This window comes from Pseudophryne corroboree, chromosome 7, assembly GCF_028390025.1.
Source record: "Pseudophryne corroboree isolate aPseCor3 chromosome 7, aPseCor3.hap2, whole genome shotgun sequence".
In the NCBI taxonomy this organism is placed as follows: domain Eukaryota; kingdom Metazoa; phylum Chordata; class Amphibia; order Anura; family Myobatrachidae; genus Pseudophryne; species Pseudophryne corroboree.
This window is the reverse complement of record NC_086450.1, coordinates 496,949,402-496,968,516: the sequence shown is the minus strand read 5'-3', so window position 1 is coordinate 496,968,516 and position 19,115 is coordinate 496,949,402. Positions and strand designations below refer to the sequence as shown.

Sequence of the window (19,115 nt, the reverse complement as noted above, 5' to 3'; positions counted from 1 at the left end):
GGAAATGGTAAAATTAACTATTACACATGGTTAAAAGGCGGGGCAAGTGAGGTGACCTTCCTTGCGAGGTTTAGTGTTATTATTCCACCCACACCTGCCATCTGTCCCCCTTTCTACCAGCAACTGTAAATGTACTGCTGGAGACCATGGCCCTCATTCCAAGTTGTTCGCTCGCTAGCTGCTTTTAGCAGCGGTGCAAACGCTATGCCGCCGCCCATTGGGAGTGTATCTTAGCTTAGCAGAAGTACGAACGAAAGCATCGCAGTGCGCCAGCAAAAGAAGATAGTGCAGTTTCTGAGTACCTGCAGACCTACTCCTATCTTGCGTTCCCTTCAGACCATTCAGTTCTGGATTTGACATCACAAACACGCCCTGCGTTCTCCCAGCCACGCCTGCGTTTTTCCTGGCATGCCTGCATTTTTTCAAACACTCCCTGAAAATGGTGAGTTGACACCCCGAAACGCCCCTTTCCTGTCAATCACTCTGTGGCGGACAGTAAGACTGAAAAGCGTCGCTAGACCTTGTGTGAAACTGCATCGGCCGTTGTGAAAGTACTTAGTGCGTGCGTATTGCGCCCCATACGCATGCGCAGAAGTGACGATTTTCTGCTTAATCGCTGTACTGCGAACATTTTCAGCTAGCGAACAACTCGGAATGACCCCCCCCATGCCAATATACTTGTTACCACACTTGCAACAATGAGAAGAATATACAGTTTCATGATGGGGGTGTTTCAAGAGTCACACTTGTCTTTTTGCAGTGAGATGCGTGTACCCAGGAGTCTCTTCCTTGGAGCTTCACAGAAGTGGGTGTGGTTAGTAACACATGATAAGGTCCTTCGAATCTAGGTTCAAGCGCTCTTCAGAATCTGGTTCTGGAAGGGGAGAGAAAGCTAAAACATGTACATTACTTAACTGATCAGTTAAAGCTTTCACATATCCTGCCAAATTCCCATTTTTATGCTGAAGTTGTTGTGGATAATAACAGCCTGTCCTAGGTATACTTCCAGTCAGTATTTCATATGGAGATAGGCCTGTACATCAGTCTGGCATGGTCCTGACACTGAACAAAGCTATTAGTAGACATTCTGGCCACAGTTTCTTGTTGCTTTGGCCACTGGCCACACCTCAGACCACTTGGTAAAAAGATTGGTACATACAAGGGCATATACATAAGGGCCGGACCTGGGCAACTGTATATAGTCGATTTGTAGTCTCTGGAATGGGAATTGAGGTCTTGGGATAGTTCCCAAGGTTGTACGTGTTCTCTGGCCTGGATTATGTATTCCACAAATCCAACAGTTCCTGCAATGCTCTGCTGCTCTTTGTCCAAATCCAGGTGCTATCCTAACCTTGGAGACTAGTGCAGTCATTTGTTCTTTTCCTGTATGAGTTTTTCCATGTCTTAGTAAGCAAAGTCTGTCTTGACTTCTCCATACTCCATCTTGCTGTTGTTCCGTTCTTTTTTTTTTTTTTTTCAGGCTTCTTTCTCATTCTCTCCTATTGTTTCTAGTGTGTGCCTGGATCCTAATTACTGCCACTTTGTGTGGCCCTTGCAGAGCTCTGAACAGGTACCTGATTAGTGAAGCATGTTGTATATCTTTGCCACGTGCTGTCTTGAAGTCTCTGCTTTTCCATATGGGCCAGAAATCTTGCGTCACTCCCTATGCATAGCGGGAATCTGTGTAGATGTTGGCTGTGGTGCTTCTGCATGTTCCAGAGCTATTGTAAGGGCTATTATCTCTGCTGATTGTGCCGATTAGCTGGAAGGTAAGGAGCCAGAGTCAATTACTTCTGTAGATGAAGTGACTGCATACCCTGTATAGGGAGTACCATTATCTGGAACCGTCCACAAAGAGTGTGTATATGCTGGATCGGGCAAAGGGACATCAGTGACATTTGGAAGACCTTGTGTTTCTTGTTCCATATCATGAAAATTTTGAGAATAGCTTTCATTCTTTTTATCTTCTATTTCTCCTTCATATAGTTCCTCTTCTTCATCTTCTTCATAATTTGTTACTATACCTTCTTTTGAATCTTGTGATTTAACAAATGCTGGTATCAGTGTAGTGGGGTTGAGGGTAGTACATCTTTTGATGATGAGATTGGAGGCACTGAGAAGTGCTACTTCATATGTGGTAAGTCTTGCTTCAGACAGATGTTTGGTTCTTGCCTGTTGCAATATTTCTGTAACTGCATGTGGTACCTGTATAGTAAACTATGGTCCAGAACAAGGTCTGTACTTTTGTCTTTTAAAATGGCAGCTGCTGCTACTGCTCTGACACATGGTGGAGCTCCTTTAATGATAGGATCAAAATTTTCAGAGTAGTATGCTGCTGGTCTTTGCTTTGCTCCATGAAGCTGTGTAAGGACTCCTGTTGCATGGCCTTTTTCTTCATGGCAGAGGAGATTAAAGGGCTTGGTGTAATCTGGGAGTCCCAATGCTGGTGAAGATAGTATAGCTTGTTTGAGCTTCTCTACAGCTTCTGTTTCTTGTAAAGTGGGATGAGATCCTTCCTTCTTTGTGCTATCATATAAAGTCGGCATGCGCACTGAAGCTGAAGGAATGCATTCTCTACAGTATCCTATAAATGCCAAAAATGCTCTCATCTGTTTGGCAGTAGTTGGTAATGGAGCTTTGACTATCAGCTTCTTCCTTTGGTCTGTGAGGTGTCTAGTTCTCTGCGATATACAATGTCCCAAGAAGATCACCTTCTCTTGTACCAGCTGTATTTTAGTAGGAGACAACCTACAGTCTTGTTGAGCCAGAAATGTAAGTAGAGAAACAGTATCATCTTTGCATTTGTCTTCATCTGTAGTGGCAATGAGTATGTCATCAACATACTGCAAAAGTTGAGTGTCATCTGGATATACTGGTCTCCATACTTCTAACACTGTAGACATAGCTTCTGTAAATTCTGAAGGGCTTGTAGCTCCTCCTTGCAGTAGCCTTCTCCAACAATATTGTGTACCAGCATGTGTGAATGCCAGCATCTGCTGTGAAAATGCATTTGCTAGATCAGTGACTGTAAACCATTTGGCTAGAGGCAGTATTTTTGGTTTAGCAAAGTGTGGGGATTATGGACAATGGGTGTATATACCACCAGTCGCTCGTTTATTTTTCTTAGATCATGAACAAGCCAATATTGGGGGATCCTATCACTTCCAACTTCCTTCTGCTTTACAGGAAATAAGGAAGTGTTAAAAGGTGAGTGACACCTTGTGATTATTCCCTTGTGGATATACTCCTGAAGTTGTTTTGTGATTGTTTTATTTTGAAGAGGCGTAAGTGGATACTGTTGTATGGAGACAGGTATGGTTTCAGGCTTGAGTACCAGCTGGACTGGTTGTACTTTAAAGCAATCCCACATTCGTCTTCCCCTTGGACCGTAACTTCTGCGGCACCTCATGTAACCACATGGGCAAAGGGTGCCTGTTCTTTTTCTGCTTCTTCTTTCTTTTGAGCATAATACACTTGGATGGCTTCTTCCATCAGTTCCTTTGTCTGGTCTGAGAGATTATTATTATAAAGTACACCTTGAGGTGTATGTTTGATTGAAGGTTGCATGAGGTTTAGGATGTCAGCACCCAATAAATTTACAGGACAAGTTGCTGATACCAGAAATTGCACCGGTATCGGGGTACATTCATCTTGAATCTGCAATGTAGTTTTCTTGCTTTTCTGGAGTGTGACTGAGCATCCTGTAAGTCTTGTAGCATACATTTTTTATTGGGTAGTATTACAGTTAATGTACTACCAGGTAGCTGAATGTCTCCAGAAGCGGGCATTATCTGGGGTGACAGCAGGGAGTCTGTTTTTCATGCTTGATGGGGTTTATCTTCCTGTACTTTAAATGCTGCCTGTAAACCTCGCTGATCCTTCTGCCATTTCTTATACTTGCTACAATCTCTCTTCATATGGCCAGGTGACTTGCACCAAAAGCATTTTCCTGTCATATCTTCTCCTTGTGTTGGGGCTTGACTTCTCTCACCTGGCCTTTTTACTTGCCATGTCTTTCCTGACTCTTGCACCACATGTATAGTTACTTGCTGATTCTTTGCTTGTTTCTTATTTATTTTCTCTTTCTCTTGGTCTTCTATCCCCTCGGGGACCTAAAGCAATGCTGTAGCGTACATGCTCATAGCTTCTGGCCTGCATTGAACAACCTCATCCTGAGTTTGGGATCTAGACCATTGAGAAACTGTCTTAAATAATCTTGATCCATCAGGCTCAGTAACAGGAAAACCCTCATCATTATGTCTGGTTGTCAGTTTATCAAAATAACTGCTGACAGTCATCTCTTTGTACAATGTCTGTTGCTGCTGGAGCTCTGTCTTTCTTCATGACACCACCACTGGATTCTTGCCAAATAATTTTGTCCACTTTCAATTGTGTATCTGTCAGCTACGGCTGGTGCTGCAGATATCCCCAGTCTAGTTCCTTCTGCTGCTCTGTTTGCCATATTTGTCCCATTTAAGGCATAACCCCTTTCTTTGCTCCCAGTTTTCCATGTCTCTTATCCTTTACAGGTATGTCTCTTTTAGGACTGACGTTAAAATCTTGTAACTGTCATTAGGTAATTTGGGTTAGGGGTGGACGTGAGTGCACTGCCATTGTCTGGGCAAGCAGGCAAATCTGGTGGCATATTATTTCCATATTGTGGGCAGAATCTCAATCCCGCAGGGATACATGCAAAGCAGAATGAACACTGCCGCTGTGGATATTCAGGGTCTAGGATTGCTGGAGGTCCCCTTTTAAGAAATGTTTGTGCTGGACTGTCGATCTGTGGGGCTGTAAAATCTATTTCAGACAGCCGGGGGTACTGTGAAACATATGGTGACACTCCTGATATAGGTGTCACTGGTTGAGGCATCGGTGGGTGTATTACTGGTACATCAGCTATTGGGGCTGTCTGTACCAATGCTGGTGGCTGAGGTGGGGTACCTAATGATAAGGTGGGTACATAGGGTGGTGGATTTTGTGTACTGTCTAACTCTTCCACCCTCCTTTTTCTTGTCTCATCTTGTACCTCCTGTGCCACTGCCTGCCATATTCTGCATGTGTCTATCAAAGCTGCTTCTGTAGGGAAACCCGCTCTTTTAAAGATTTTGGAGATCCCCTTCAGGGCTTTCTTACGCTCAATTTTATTCAACTGCCTCTCTGGGGGTCTGTCCCTGACCCTTGCTACCCTGTGCGCCCAAATTCTGGTGTAGCTAATCCCAAAATATCCCTTTAACTTTAAAGTATTGGGCTTCCTCTGCATGCACTTGTAGCTATGCTAGCGAGGGTAAGTACTGCAAATAGCCCTGAATATGTGACAATATTACTTTATCACCTATACACCTTGAGATACCTTGTCTTTGTTAGCATGCTCCACTCATTTCCTAAAATCAATTTACACAGCTTTAATCTTCTAGTGCAGAACAGGAATCTTCAGTGTGCACACAATTTTTGCTTCTTTTCCCATCTAGCCCACTGCTCTCGTCTATGCCAGTAATCTGTGTCCTCACCTTGAACCACAAGAGTTCTTATGGGTTCGGACAGTTTATGAATGCTTTGTCTACACAAGGGCATACCATCTTTTGGTATGAAATTCACTGGCAAGTAAAGTAGCACTTCTGGCCACACATGTCCCATCAACGCAGTTAAACCAATCTTATCTAAATAAGTATTAACAGTACAATAAAAATGTCCTTTATGCGAGACCAAACCAAAATCAGAAACCTCAATTATAGCCTCTATACGGGGAAACACTTCTCCCGAACGTTTCCTTATTATAGCACTTGTACATTCAGAGCAATAACACAAATGTTCAAATCCCGGACCTGGTGTCTCTTGATTATTCATATACAAAACATAAATATACATATCTCTTTTAAACCTTGTAATCAAAACAGACAACTGGGTTCATTAGAATTTCGCTTATCACACACAGATGAACAACTGATACAAGCAAAAACACTGAGCATGAGCAAACAAGTGGAAAATCACACTTTGTTTACTCACTATACGGATTTGATGGTCAGTGGTTGTGCTGTGCTGTCAGTGGGGTGATGTCATCTGCCGTGGTGTTGAGATCCCGGAAAAAGAGCCCCCAGGTAATGTTAGGGATATTCTATTTGTTTAGCAATATCCTTCATTTGTCTGATGGGTCTTATACCAGCTGCTGGGAGTCAGAAATCAAGACACAAACACGTAATCTTATGTCAAAGCTGATTCTGAGCTCTCACTCGTTTACTTTCCATGGGTTTTTATGGCAAAGTTTTCACATAATGAATATATAATGGATACGTCACAAAGGGATTTGGTAATAACTACAAATTTCTACAGAACAATACAAAGCATTCTAGCAAGCATCATATGATGAATTTCTGTTATATCAGCAAGTCTCCATGAGTCTTTGTATCTTATGGTTGTTCTTCAAGGTTTCTTCAGGGTTGTGCGGCTGGAACATTCCATATCTGCTACAAGCTGCTCAAGGTCCAAAACACATATTTTTATTATATTTGATTTGCAAGCATCTAATTTAACCCTTACACCTGCCAGAGGCATCCATTCCCTAAATTGTACATTCCCAGAGATCCTCAATGAGTCATACGACCCCAGGGATTCCTCCCCCCAAGCCATACATACATCCCCAGGGATTCACCACTCCGAGACATACATACATACATACATACATCCCCAGGGATTCACCACCCCGAGACATACATACATACATACATACATCCCCAGGGATTCCCCACTCCGAGACATACATACATGCATCCCCAGGGATTCCCCACCCCGAGACATACATACATACATACATCCCCAGCGATTCCCCACCTCGAGACATATATACTGTGAGGATACGAGGTTCTTCTAATCATTCAGACACAGAGCCGATGAAACCAAAGTGATGGTTTATTTCTCACTGCACACCGGAATAGATATCACACAGGAAACAGAAGTAAATATAGCCCAGAAACAGTATACAGGTAGCAGTCCAGATAGTAAGTCCCAGTAGAGGATTTAGGTCCACAGCAATTCCACACAGGAGTTCCAGATAAACAGGTCCACACAGCAGAACTATCACTGAGTCCACACAGCAGTGATAGCAGATTAGTCTGCGCAGGAGTAATTACGTATAAGTCCACACAGCACTGGTGATGCGTTCCACAAGGTACCCTGGCAGAGAATCACCCGTTAGCCAGAGTAATGTGACTAACATCAGGAGCTGACCTGCACAAACTCTTTTATAACCTTCCAAATGCCCATCATGCCGCGCTCACCTGGGGAGGAGACGCAGGTTCCTGATTGGTGTGACCCCACCTCGGGTATCTACCTACTTCCTCCCACAGCTGGTCTTCTCCTGCTGACCACATGCTGGGTCAGGCTCCATGGTGTCTGTCAGAGACCAGGATGTAACAGAGGAAACTAAACAGAAGGAACAATGACAGGGAAATTGGTTTAAGCCCTGATTGTCCCCTGTGGAGGAGCAAGTTCAGTGAGAGAATACCTTTCCCTCATGTTTACTTCCTGTTTAACCATATAAGTATAACAGATGGTTAAGCAGACATACTGTATCAATGATAACTTGTAACCTCATACACAGAATGGCATCCTCCTAACATAACACCGCAGCATGACAGTACTACAGTATGTGCCAGGTCACAGAACACCAGTATTGACCTGAGTAAGTTTACAGTACAGAATATACAGGGTAAGACAATCGTTTTAGTCCTGTGAATAACACATAGGGTAATAGCACATGGGGTAATAGTGACACAAGCCAGAGAGACAATGGAACAAAAAGGCTAAAAAAATACATTAATTGCTACAAAGAATATAACACCACAAATACAGTTTTACTCTATGCCTCATATCTTCACACATACTGTACATATATACACCCCCAGGGATTCCTTACCCTGAGCCATACATACATCTCTGGGGATTCCTCACCCTGAGCCATACATATATACATCCCCAGGGATTCCTGACTCAGAGCCATACATACATCCCCAGGGGATACCTCACTCCGAGCCATACATACATTTCCAGGGATTCCTCACCCTGAGCCATACATATATACATCCCCAAGGATTCCTCACTCCGAGCCATACATACATCCCCAGGGATTCCTCACTCCGAGCCATACATACATCCCCAGGGATTCCTCACTCCAAGCCATACATACATCCCCAGGGATTCCTCACTGCAGGCCATACATACATCTCCAGTGATTCCTCACCCTGAGCCATGCATATATACATCCACAGGGATTCCTCACTCCGAGCCATACATATATACATCCCCAGGGATTCCTCACACCGAGCCATACATACATCCCCAGGGATTCCCCATCCAGAGGCATACATACATCCATCCCCAGGGATTCCTCAGTGTGAGCCATACATACATCCCCAAGGATTCCTCACCCCGAGCCATACATACATCCCCAGGATTCCTCACCCTGAGCCATACATATATACATCCCCAGGGATTCCTCACTCCGAGCTATACATACATCTCCAGGGATTCGTCACCCTGAGCCATACATACTGTATATACATCCCCAGGGATTCCTCACTCCAAGCCATACATACATCCCCAGGGATTCCTCACTGCAGGCCATACATACATCTCCAGTGATTCCTCACCCTGAGCCATGCATATATACATCCACAGGGATTCCTCACTCCGAGCCATACATATATACATCCCCAGAGATTCCTCACACCGAGCCATACATACATCCCCAGGGATTCCCCATCCAGAGGCATACATACATACATCCCCAGGGATTCCTCACTGTGAGCCATACATACATCCCCAGGGATTCCTCACCCCGAGCCATACATACATCCCCAGGATTCCTCACCCTGAGCCATACATATATACATCCCCAGGGATTCCTCACTCCGAGCTATACATACATCTCCAGGGATTCGTCACCCTGAGCCATACATACTGTATATACATCCCCAGGGATTCCTCATCCCGAGCCACAAATACTGTAGGTATGGATAGTTTACCAAAGCAAATTAACTATGTACTTACTGTACAGTATTTCATAAAAAGGCACATCTAAGACACAGAACCATACATATGCAATATTTAGCAGGATATTCAATTAAGTAAGATTGTTATTATCCATTTCATGTCTTCCAGGTTCCAGGCCAATCTTCCATAGCGCTGCCTCCTTAGGGAAATTGAAGGACGATACCTTACAAACTGCTACCACTCAAAGCTGGGAAACACAGAACATTACAGATGGTAAATGAAACTCTCTGATCCACCACTTCAGTTTATGAAATTGAGCAGTATTATATTTTGAGTCCATAGCCAAGTAGGAAAAGATAGCTATATGTTGGTTATTATTTTCCACAGGAGCCTTCATTCTCTCTTGGGGTCTGATTCAGAGGTGATCGCTGTTTTGCCATCAGATGCAAGCAGCCAATGTTTTTAGTCTGTGCATGTGTCCAGGCTACACTGCGTACGTGACGCATGGTTACATCTAGGACTCCCAAAACCAATTTGGATGCACAGAGAAGCAATTTTGGTGGGAGTTCCTGGGAGGCAATGGCCGGGTGGCTAACCAGAAGCGGGCATGTTACAGCCATAGATTGTGACTTTTACCGTAGTTGCCCTGGCAGCCACGTTCAGATGAACTTTCTGCTTCTTCATCTAAAGCAATGTCCGCTGATGCTACCAATGGTGCGTCTTTGTACACACATTAGCGGATTAGCCCTGCAGCCTGTGGGCATCAGCAGGAAGCCGATTGAACCATGTAGACAATATAAACCCAGTATATCATGATTTCTGTGGGCATTCAGGAACAAAAACAAAGTAATATGTGCCAAATAGACAAAGCATACAATGCCACCAATGTTATGTCTCATTGGAAATATGGAATGTTAGTGGAACAGCTGTATTAGATTTGAACAGTACTATTTATAATAACTACAGCCCCTGGTAACAAGATGATATAATGCTACAAAATGTGTCCTTTTGATATTGCAACCACTGTTTTCAACTATGTTGATTGGTCCTGATTGAGAGGTGCACTCAATGCTAATGTTGTATGTAGTGGAGCGATTTCTCCCACTGTGCATGCGTCTAGCCATACAGCGCATGTGCAGTGACTGAATTGCAATATTGCACACAAAGAGGATTTATTTGCAAAGTGAGTAACAAGCAATCAGTGTTTGGGGTAACAGGGGGCTGCTAGAAAAATGCAGGTATATCCGGACCCTTTTCTGGGTGTGTCTGAGACAGCATAGGCTTAATCAGCAGTTCGATGGCCGACTGGTCCAAGGTTTCCAATGTTAAAGGGAAACTTATGAATTCAGTATATATGGAAAGTACAAATAAGCAGAGAACAGAAACAGGTGAATGTTCTGTGTGTAAGAAACCTGGGCAGATTGCACACTCTGGAAAGCCAGAATGAATCAGCTTAAGAAAAAGATGCAAAGCAAAGAGCCATATAAAAGGGGTTGGATTCAGGTGACCAGTGTTTGGATCCCACTGGTCAACATGCTGATGCCGGGATCCAAAGCTTTAGATTGCCAGCGGGGGGCAAGCACAACAAAGCCCCTTGCGGGATCTGTGGATCACTGCGGGTGTTGTGGACACCCACAAGTGGAAATAGTCCCTGTTAGTCACAATGTAGACTGTCAGGCTGCCAATTGCTTGGGATCCCAGAACCGGTATAGTCACCAGCGGTCTCCCGGCCGCCGATCACATAAACTACATACCTATAAAAGAGCTTTCAGTACAAGCACAGTGATAAGTGCTAGGTATATTGACTCGGGAGCTGCAAGTCATATGAAAAATTATAATTTCTTTTCTTAGACCAAAGTAATTGAAAATGAATAGCCACAGATAATGGTCATTATATGGTCTCAGAAGGAATAGGATAATGTCAAATTTGCTGTGCAGTCTTTTCAACAATTATAATATACATTACTTATGAAGAATATCTTATATTAACTGAATACCCATGCTTCGCTACGGAATTTCAAGTATTTCCATGCGTGTAACTTTCATTTTGAAGGACTTCCTGGTAAACTACATTTTTAGTTTTTCCTTCAGGCTGGAGAATGGCCAGGCTGTCAGAGGAGATGAGCAAGGATCTCCTTCTCTGCCAGAGGAGATGACTCTGGAACAGGGAACATTCGACCTTTACCGGGAACTGCAGCCATTTGAACTAGAAATGGTGAAAACACATTTCGCCCCTTTTCATCACTTTGGGAGTGGAATTTTGACAAATCCCTTCATAGTGGGTGCCTATGTCACAAAACAAAGCTACTGTCCAGGTTTCAAGTTCCTAGTCCTCATGGTTCTGGAGATTTTGTGATGAGTCAGTGAGTCAGTCAGTGGTATTTTATATGGGCAGATTTGACACCAATCAAAAAACCAGTGAAAACAGAGCTAATGTCATGGTTCTGGAATTCTTTAGATCCGGCTCGGGCCCTGGGTCATATTTGCTGACTATCTGACTGCTTTCAATGGGAGGGGCGGAGCTCGGCAAAATGGGGTGGTCAAAAGGCATCATTGTAGCCCACGCCCCAGGCTATGCAATGTCCACATTACTGGCATTGCAAAGTGGGGGTCAGCACGAATCACATCATCACCCTCCCACTTTTCCTTTGGCTGCAGGCGGATGTGGACAGCTGCTGGGGGTGCGACTAAGCTGCGGGAGACTTGCCTACTTTTCTGGGTGGCCGGGAGTGCCACAGGATTTTCGGGAGCCTCCCGGCAATTCTGGGAGAGTAGGCAAATATGCCCTGGGTATGAGCTGAGACATACAGAAAATGGGGAAGCTTGATGTTACTTTGACTCATAGGTCTAACAGGAGATTAGGCACACAAGTGACACATGGGAACCACGGACTGGTGATATGCAAGGATACTGAAATGGAACCAGGAGCAACTAGGTCACCGGGCGACCTCTCACCTAATGATCAATAGAGACCAGTCAGAGCAGAGACCCACTCCAGAAACAAGGCAACCCCAGAACTGAAAGCAGCATAGTACTGACAGAATGGAACCAAAATCCAAATCCAGAATCTATGTGTGACCAGGAAAGAGCTTGAGGAAGCTATATGTAGTACACGGGTCGGGGGTCTTCTCTAATTACCTCTGTACAGGACGCACTGTAGTATTCGCTCAGGTTCTTTGTTCTCGGTGGTTAGAAGAAACCTTCTTGGCCAAGAAAACAGGCAACAATATTCAACGGCTGAAGTTTTATTCTTTTGAAGTAGAATGAGGTAACGGTGTAACACTTTGGTATAAATCTCAAGTCAATAATAACACTTTAGTTCAATTTACTTATTTGTTCTCTATAGTAACAATGGATCTGCAAGGTACACCTAACGTGTGTGAATCGCTAAAACTTGACAGTGCGTCCGCCTATTTGTGGTACCTCTGCTCCGCCCTGGGCTCATGGTCCAAGTTGCACTACCAAGATTTTACAAAGGGAGCGTTCCAACGCTACCACTAAGAGGGTCTATACGTATAATGCTCAACAACTTAAATACGGTTTGTTTGTTTTGTGCTTTACATATAATCTACTCACTACTGCACTGGTGCAATAAAGTTCACTATTATTGGTGTTGTCAGGCAGTGGGAGGTATTACCCGTGTTTCCCAACGGAGTACAAACTAATGGGGCACCGCTACCCCAGGCACGACGTAACAGCACCACTGAAACCGACCTACTGCCTAGTAGCAGTCAACACAATATAAACATCACATAATATAAATATCACACCATAGAAACATCATATAACACATCAATATTAAGTAACGTGACCTTCAGGTGCTTGAGTACTATTACTGTCCCACTTACACTGGTTCTGTAACCTGACCTGTGCACAGGGTTTAGGTATGGTGACGTCAGTGAGTTCTCACACTCAATGGTAGCACGGCATCTTAGCACGGTTATCCCCCTTTGTCTCACTGGGGACTCCACTACTAACAAAGATGGGACTTGAAGAGGATCTGTGGCTGTGACAATGATGTAACTCAGCAGAGCAGGTGTCAAATAAATCTGTTGTCCCATGGCATTGGAACCCTCTTTTAGCCTTTCAAAGAATCACACCTGTGACCACTCACTGTTTCTGATCAAGTTAACGCCATTAGGTCAGTAGCCCCTTTAAAGTTTCTTGGTAAGGATGATCTTTGTCCCAAAAGAGTCTCTGTTTTCTGTAGTGTGACAGAGGATGTATAGTCCTCTGCGCAGGCACCCAGTGAGGTTAAGTGTGATGATACTCAGTCTCTCTGATGCTGACAGTGGGGCCTGTCTCTATCACCCCCAAGCAGTTTGAGCAACAGATTTGCTGCAGTGGCTAGACTCATGGTTCTTGTTGTTTGGCTGTGCTGTGGGCTACCTCTCTCCCCTGCCGCCATACACTGGACAGGTCACCGGCGTCAGTAGGTGCTGGGAAGCTGCTCTGAAACTTTACACACTGCCTCACTCTCCCACATGCATCATCTCTCTCCTCAGCCCGGCAGCATTTCCTCTTCCTGCACACCACATCAGGTCTCCCTCCTGCATGAGCTGTCCATCAACCATCCGGGTATGTCCCACCCCCAGTACGCCTCTTAACCACTTGCCTGGCATGGTGGCATCAGATGCGACCATGCCTGCAAGTGCTCTATCTGACCTGGTCGCACAGGATGCGACCAGTCAGATAGAGAGTGTTAGCAGTGGCAGGGAAGAGAAACCTCCCTCCGCTGCTGCTGCCTCCCTACACTGTCCCCCACTGATTGCCGTGCTGCCGATCAATGCTGATCGGTCAGCACGGCAGGCCCCCACCCCCCCTCCAGCGGCTGCAGACAATGGCAGCCACTGGGGAGTGTAAATGAACCCTCCCAAACCACCCCCAGACCCCCCCCCCCCCCCCCCCCCCGTATACCTGCAGGCTGTCCAGGCTTTCAAAATGAAAGCCGCGATGTTCCGAGGGTCGCGATGTTCCTAACCAATGTTTTGATGTTTGAAAAAAATAATATTTGTGCAGAGAGAGTTAGATTTTTTATGAAAATCTAACTCTCTGCACATGTTACATCTGCCCCACTCTGCAGTGCACATGGTTTTGCCCAACTGCTAACAAATTTGCTGCTACGTTCAGTTCTGAATTACCCACTAAATTTCACACTTTACCTTCTGCACAGTAAGGATTAAGGGGCCTAATTCAGTATGGAACGCTGCTCCGACAGTGTTCACATGCTGAAGCCCTCTGCTGTGTGAAGCTGCATTGCATGTGTGCACAATGAGATGCAATGGCAGGAGTGGGCGTTGCAGCGTCATATTTTGGGAGCTGTGTGATGGGCTAGGATGCGTAGACAGAGAGCAACCCTAAACATGCGAAAGCATCGCCGTCATGCAATGCTTTCACATGTTTGCAGGTGGGGGACAGGAAAGGGCATGTGGGACAGACTTGCCCTGTGCTGGGTGTCCCCCTGCATGTCAGAGTAAAGAGTTGTAGATGGGCATTTTTTTCGCACATCTACAACTCTTGCTGAATTGGGCCCCAAGTCTCAGAAAACTTGATAAATATCTTGCTCATGTAAAGAACACATTTGGACATTTAAAAAAAAAACACTATGGGGGTCATTCCGAGTTGTTCGTTAGCAGAAAATGTTTGCTGTTCTGCTAATAAGTCAAAAACCGGCAAGTCTGCGCATGCCTATGGGCCGCAAAGCGCACACGCGGCGTACTTTCACAACAGCTGTAGTACTTTCACACAAGGCCTAGCGAAGCTTTTCAGATGCACTGCACGCCGCAGAGTGATTGACAGGAAAGGGGCGTTTCTGGGAGGTAACTGGCCGTTTTCGTGGGAGTGTGTGAAAAAACGCAGGTGTGTCAGATGCAAACGCAGGCGTGGCTGGGAGAACGCAGGGCGTGTTTGTGATGTCAAATCAGGAACTGAATGGTCTGAAGTGATCGCAAGGAAGGATTAAGTCTGGAGCCAGTGGCGTCAAAACGTGGGTGCGGGGGGTGCGGCCCGCACCCGGGTGTCACCAAAATGCCGGCTCCTGCTCAGTGACAGGAGCCGGGTGCTGCACTGTAACAATACGCGCAGCACCTGGCTCCTGTCCCTGCGTAGGAGCCGGCACTGCATTCGCGAGACTTGCCGCAGCTTCACCCGCCAGCAGGCCGCACACTCACCGGACACAGGTGAGAGACTCAGGAGCCCCAGGCTGCAGGTTTAGCAGGGGGGAAGCGGTGGGATGGGGGAGTGAGGGATAGAGGCACTTCCCGGGGGGGGGCAGCCAGCATCTTCTTAACACCCTGGAGTACCGAAAATGGGGGTCCGCCCGCACGGCCACGCCCCCTTATGCTAGGCCACGCCCCTGTTTCGCAACCTCCCGCACCGGGTGTCACCAGGGGCAGTGACGCCCCTGTCTGGAACTACTCAAAAAGTGCACAATCTTCTTTTGCTGCCGCACTGCAATGTTTTCGTTCGTACTTCTGCTAAGATAAGATACACTCCCAATGGGCGGCGGCTTAGCGTTTGCATTGCTGCTAAAAACAGCTAGAGAGCGAACAACTCGTAATGACCCCCTATGTGGGGTCATTCAGGTGCGGGTGCACCTGCAGATATCAGTACAGGTTGAGTCTCCCTTATCCAAAATGCTCGGGACCAGAGGTATTTTGGATATGGGATTTTTCCGTATTTTGGAATAATTGCATACCATAATGAGATGTCATGCGGATGGGACCCTAGTCTAAGCACAGAATACATTTATGTTTCATATACACTTTATACACACAGCCTGAAGGTCATTTAATAAGGTATTTTTTAATAACCTTGTGTATTAAACAATGTTTGTGTACATTGAGCCATCAGGAACAAAGATTTCACTATCTCACTCAAAAAATTCCGTATTTCGGAATATTCCGTATTTCGGAATATTTGGATATGGGATACTCAACCTGTATAAGGTACCGATGTCATCAGTGTTCAGCTGCTGTTTGATAAAAAATAAGAATTTACTTACCGATAATTCTATTTCTCGTAGTCCGTAGTGGATGCTGGGGACTCCGTAAGGACCATGGGGATTAGCGGCTCCGCATGAGACTGGGCACAAATAGAAAGCTTTAGTACTACCTGGTGTGCACTGGCTCCTCCCCCTATGACCCTCCTCCAAGCCTCAGTTAAGATACAGTGGCCGGACGAGCGTACACAATAAGGAAGGATTTTGAATCCCGGGTAAGACTCATACCAGCCACACCAATCACACCGTACAACTGAACCCAGTTAACAGCATGATAATAGAGGAGCCTCTAGAAAAGATGGCTCACTACAACAATAACCCGATTTTTGGTAACTATGTACCAGTATTGCAGACAATCCGCACTTCGGATGGGCGCCCAGCATCCACTACGGACTACGAGAAATAGAATTATCGGTAAGTAAATTCTTATTTTCTCTGACGTTCTAGTGGATGCTGGGGACTCCGTAAGGACCATGGGGATTATACCAAAGCTCCCAAACGGGCGGGAGAGTGCGGATGACTCTGCAGCACCGAATGAGAGAACTCCAGGTCCTCCTCAGCTAGGGTATCAAATTTGTAGAATTTTGCAAATGACCAAGTAGCAGCTCGGCAAAGTTGTAAAGCCGAGACCCCTCGGGCAGCCGCCCAAGATGAGCCCACCTTCCTTGTGGAATGGGCATTTACAGATTATGGCTGTGGCAGGCCTGAAACAGAATGTGAAAACTGAATTGTACTACAAATCCAGCGAGCAATCGTCTGCTTTGAAGCAGGAGCACCCAGCTTGTTGGGTGCATACAGGATAAACAGCGAGTCAGATTTTCTGACTCCAGCCGTCCTGGAAATATATATTTTTAGGGCTCTGACAACGTCTAGCAACTTGGAGTCCTCCAAGTCCCTAGTAGCCGCAGGCACCACAATAGGTTGGTTCAGGTGAAATGCCGACACCACCTTAGGGAGAAACTGAGGACGAGTCTGCAGTTCTGCCCTGTCCGAATGGAAAATAAGATATGGGCTAAGATAAAGCCGCTAACTCTGACACTCGCCTGGCCGAGGCCAAGGCCAACAGCATGGTCACTTTCCATGTGAGATATTTCAAATCTACCGATTTGAGCGGTTCAAACCAATGTGATTTGAGGAATCCCAAAACTACATTGAGATCCTAAGGTGCCACTGGAGGCACAAAAGGGGGCTGTATATGCAGTACTCCCTTGACAAAAGTCTGGACTTCAGGAACTGAAGCCAATTCTTTCTGGAAGAAAATCGACAGGGCCAAAATTTGAACCTTTATGGACCCCAATTTGAGACCCATAGACACTCCTGTTTGCAGGAAATGCAGGAATCGACCCAGTTGAAATTCCTCCGTCGGGGCCTTCCTGGCCTCGCACCACGCAACATATTTTCGCCAAATGCGGTGATAATGCTGTGCGGTCACATCCTTCCTGGCTTTGATCAGGGTAGGAATGACTTCCTCTGGAATGCCTTTTTCCTTCAGGATCCGGCGTTCAACCGCCATGCCGTCAAACGCAGCCGCGGTAAGTCTTGGAACAGACAGGGTCCTTGCTGGAGCAGGTCCCTTCTTAGAGGTAGAGGCCACGGGTCCTCTGTGAGCATCTCTTGAAGTTCCGGGTACCAAGTCCTTCTTGGCCAGTCCGGGACCACGAGTATAGTTCTTACTCCTCTCCGTCTTATAATTCTCAGTACTTGGGTATGAGAGGCAGAGGAGGGAACACATGACTGGTACACCCATGGTGTTACCAGAGCGTCCACAGCTATTGCCTGAGGATCCCTTGACCTGGCGCAATACCTGTCCAGTTTTTTGTTGAGGCGGGACGCCATCATGTCCTCCTTTGGTTTTTCCCAACGGTTCACAATCATGTGGAAGACTTCTGGATGAAGTCCCCACTCTCCCGGGTGGAGGTCGTGCCTGCTGAGGAAGTCTGCTTCCCAGTTGTCCACTCCCGGAATGAACACAGCTGACAGTGCTATCACATGATTTTCCGCCCAGCTAAGAATCCTTGCAGCTTCTGCCATTGCCCTCCTGCTTCTTGTGCCGCCCTGTCTGTTTACGTGGGCGACTGCCGTGATGTTGTCTGACTGGATCAACACCGGCTGACCCTGAAGCAGAGGTCTTGCTAGGCTTAGAGCATTGTAAATGGCCCTTAGCTCCAGAGTATTTATGTGAAGTGATGTCTCCAGGTTTGACCACAAACCCTGGAAATTTCTTCCTTGTGTGACTGCTCCCCAGCCTCTCAGGCTGGCATCTGTGGTCACCAGGACCCAGTCCTGAATGCCGAATCTGCGGCCCTCTAGAAGATGAGCACTTTGCAACCACCACAGAAGAGACACCCTTGTCCTTGGGGACAGGGTTATCCGCTGATGCATCTGAAGATGCGATCCGGACCATTTGTCCAGCAGATCTCACTGGAACGTTCTTGCGTGGAATCTGCCGAATGGAATCGCTTCGTAGGAAGCTACCATCTTTCCCAGGACTCTTGTGCGTTGATGCACTGAGACTTGTCCTGGTTTCAGGAGGTTTCTGACTAGTTCGGATAACTCCCTGGCCTTCTCCTCCGGAAGGAACACCTTTTTCTGGACTGTGTCCAGAATCATCCCTAGGAACAGCAGACGTGTCGTCGGAATCAGCTGCAATTTTGGGATATTTAGAATCCAGCCGTGCTGCCGTAGCACTACTTGAGATAGTGCTACTCCGACTACTAACTGTTCTCTGGATCTTGCTCTTATCAGGAGATCGTCCAAGTAAGGGATAATTAAAACGCCTTTTCTTCGAAGAAGAATCATCATTTCGGCCATTACCTTGGTAAAGACCCGGGGTGCCGTTGATAATCCAAACGGCAGCGTCTGAAACTGATAGTGACAGTCCTGAACCACAAACCTGAGGTACCCTTGATGAGAAGGGTGAATTGGGACATGGAGGTAGGCAACTTTGATGTCCAGAGACACCATATAGTCCCCCTCTTCCAGGTTCGCGATCACTGCCCTGAGTGACTCCATCTTGAATTTGAACCTTTGTATGTAAGTGTTCAAAGACTTCAGATTTAAAATAGGTCTCACCGAGCCGTCTGGCTTCGGTACCACAAACAGCGTGGTATAATACCCCTTCCCTTGT

General features: G+C 46.0%; 1 protein-coding gene across 3 annotated transcripts in view; it reads left to right on the top strand.

Moving 5' to 3' along the window:
• LOC134945751 (uncharacterized) overlaps nt 1-19,115 on the top strand; it is a 708,129-nt gene that overhangs the window by 373,272 nt on the left and 315,742 nt on the right. For all 3 annotated transcript variants that reach the window (XM_063935217.1, XM_063935218.1, XM_063935219.1), the window contains one exon: nt 9,157-9,261. In XM_063935217.1, coding sequence (XP_063791287.1) covers nt 9,157-9,261 — 105 coding nt within the window. The remainder of the gene's footprint in view (nt 1-9,156; nt 9,262-19,115) is intronic.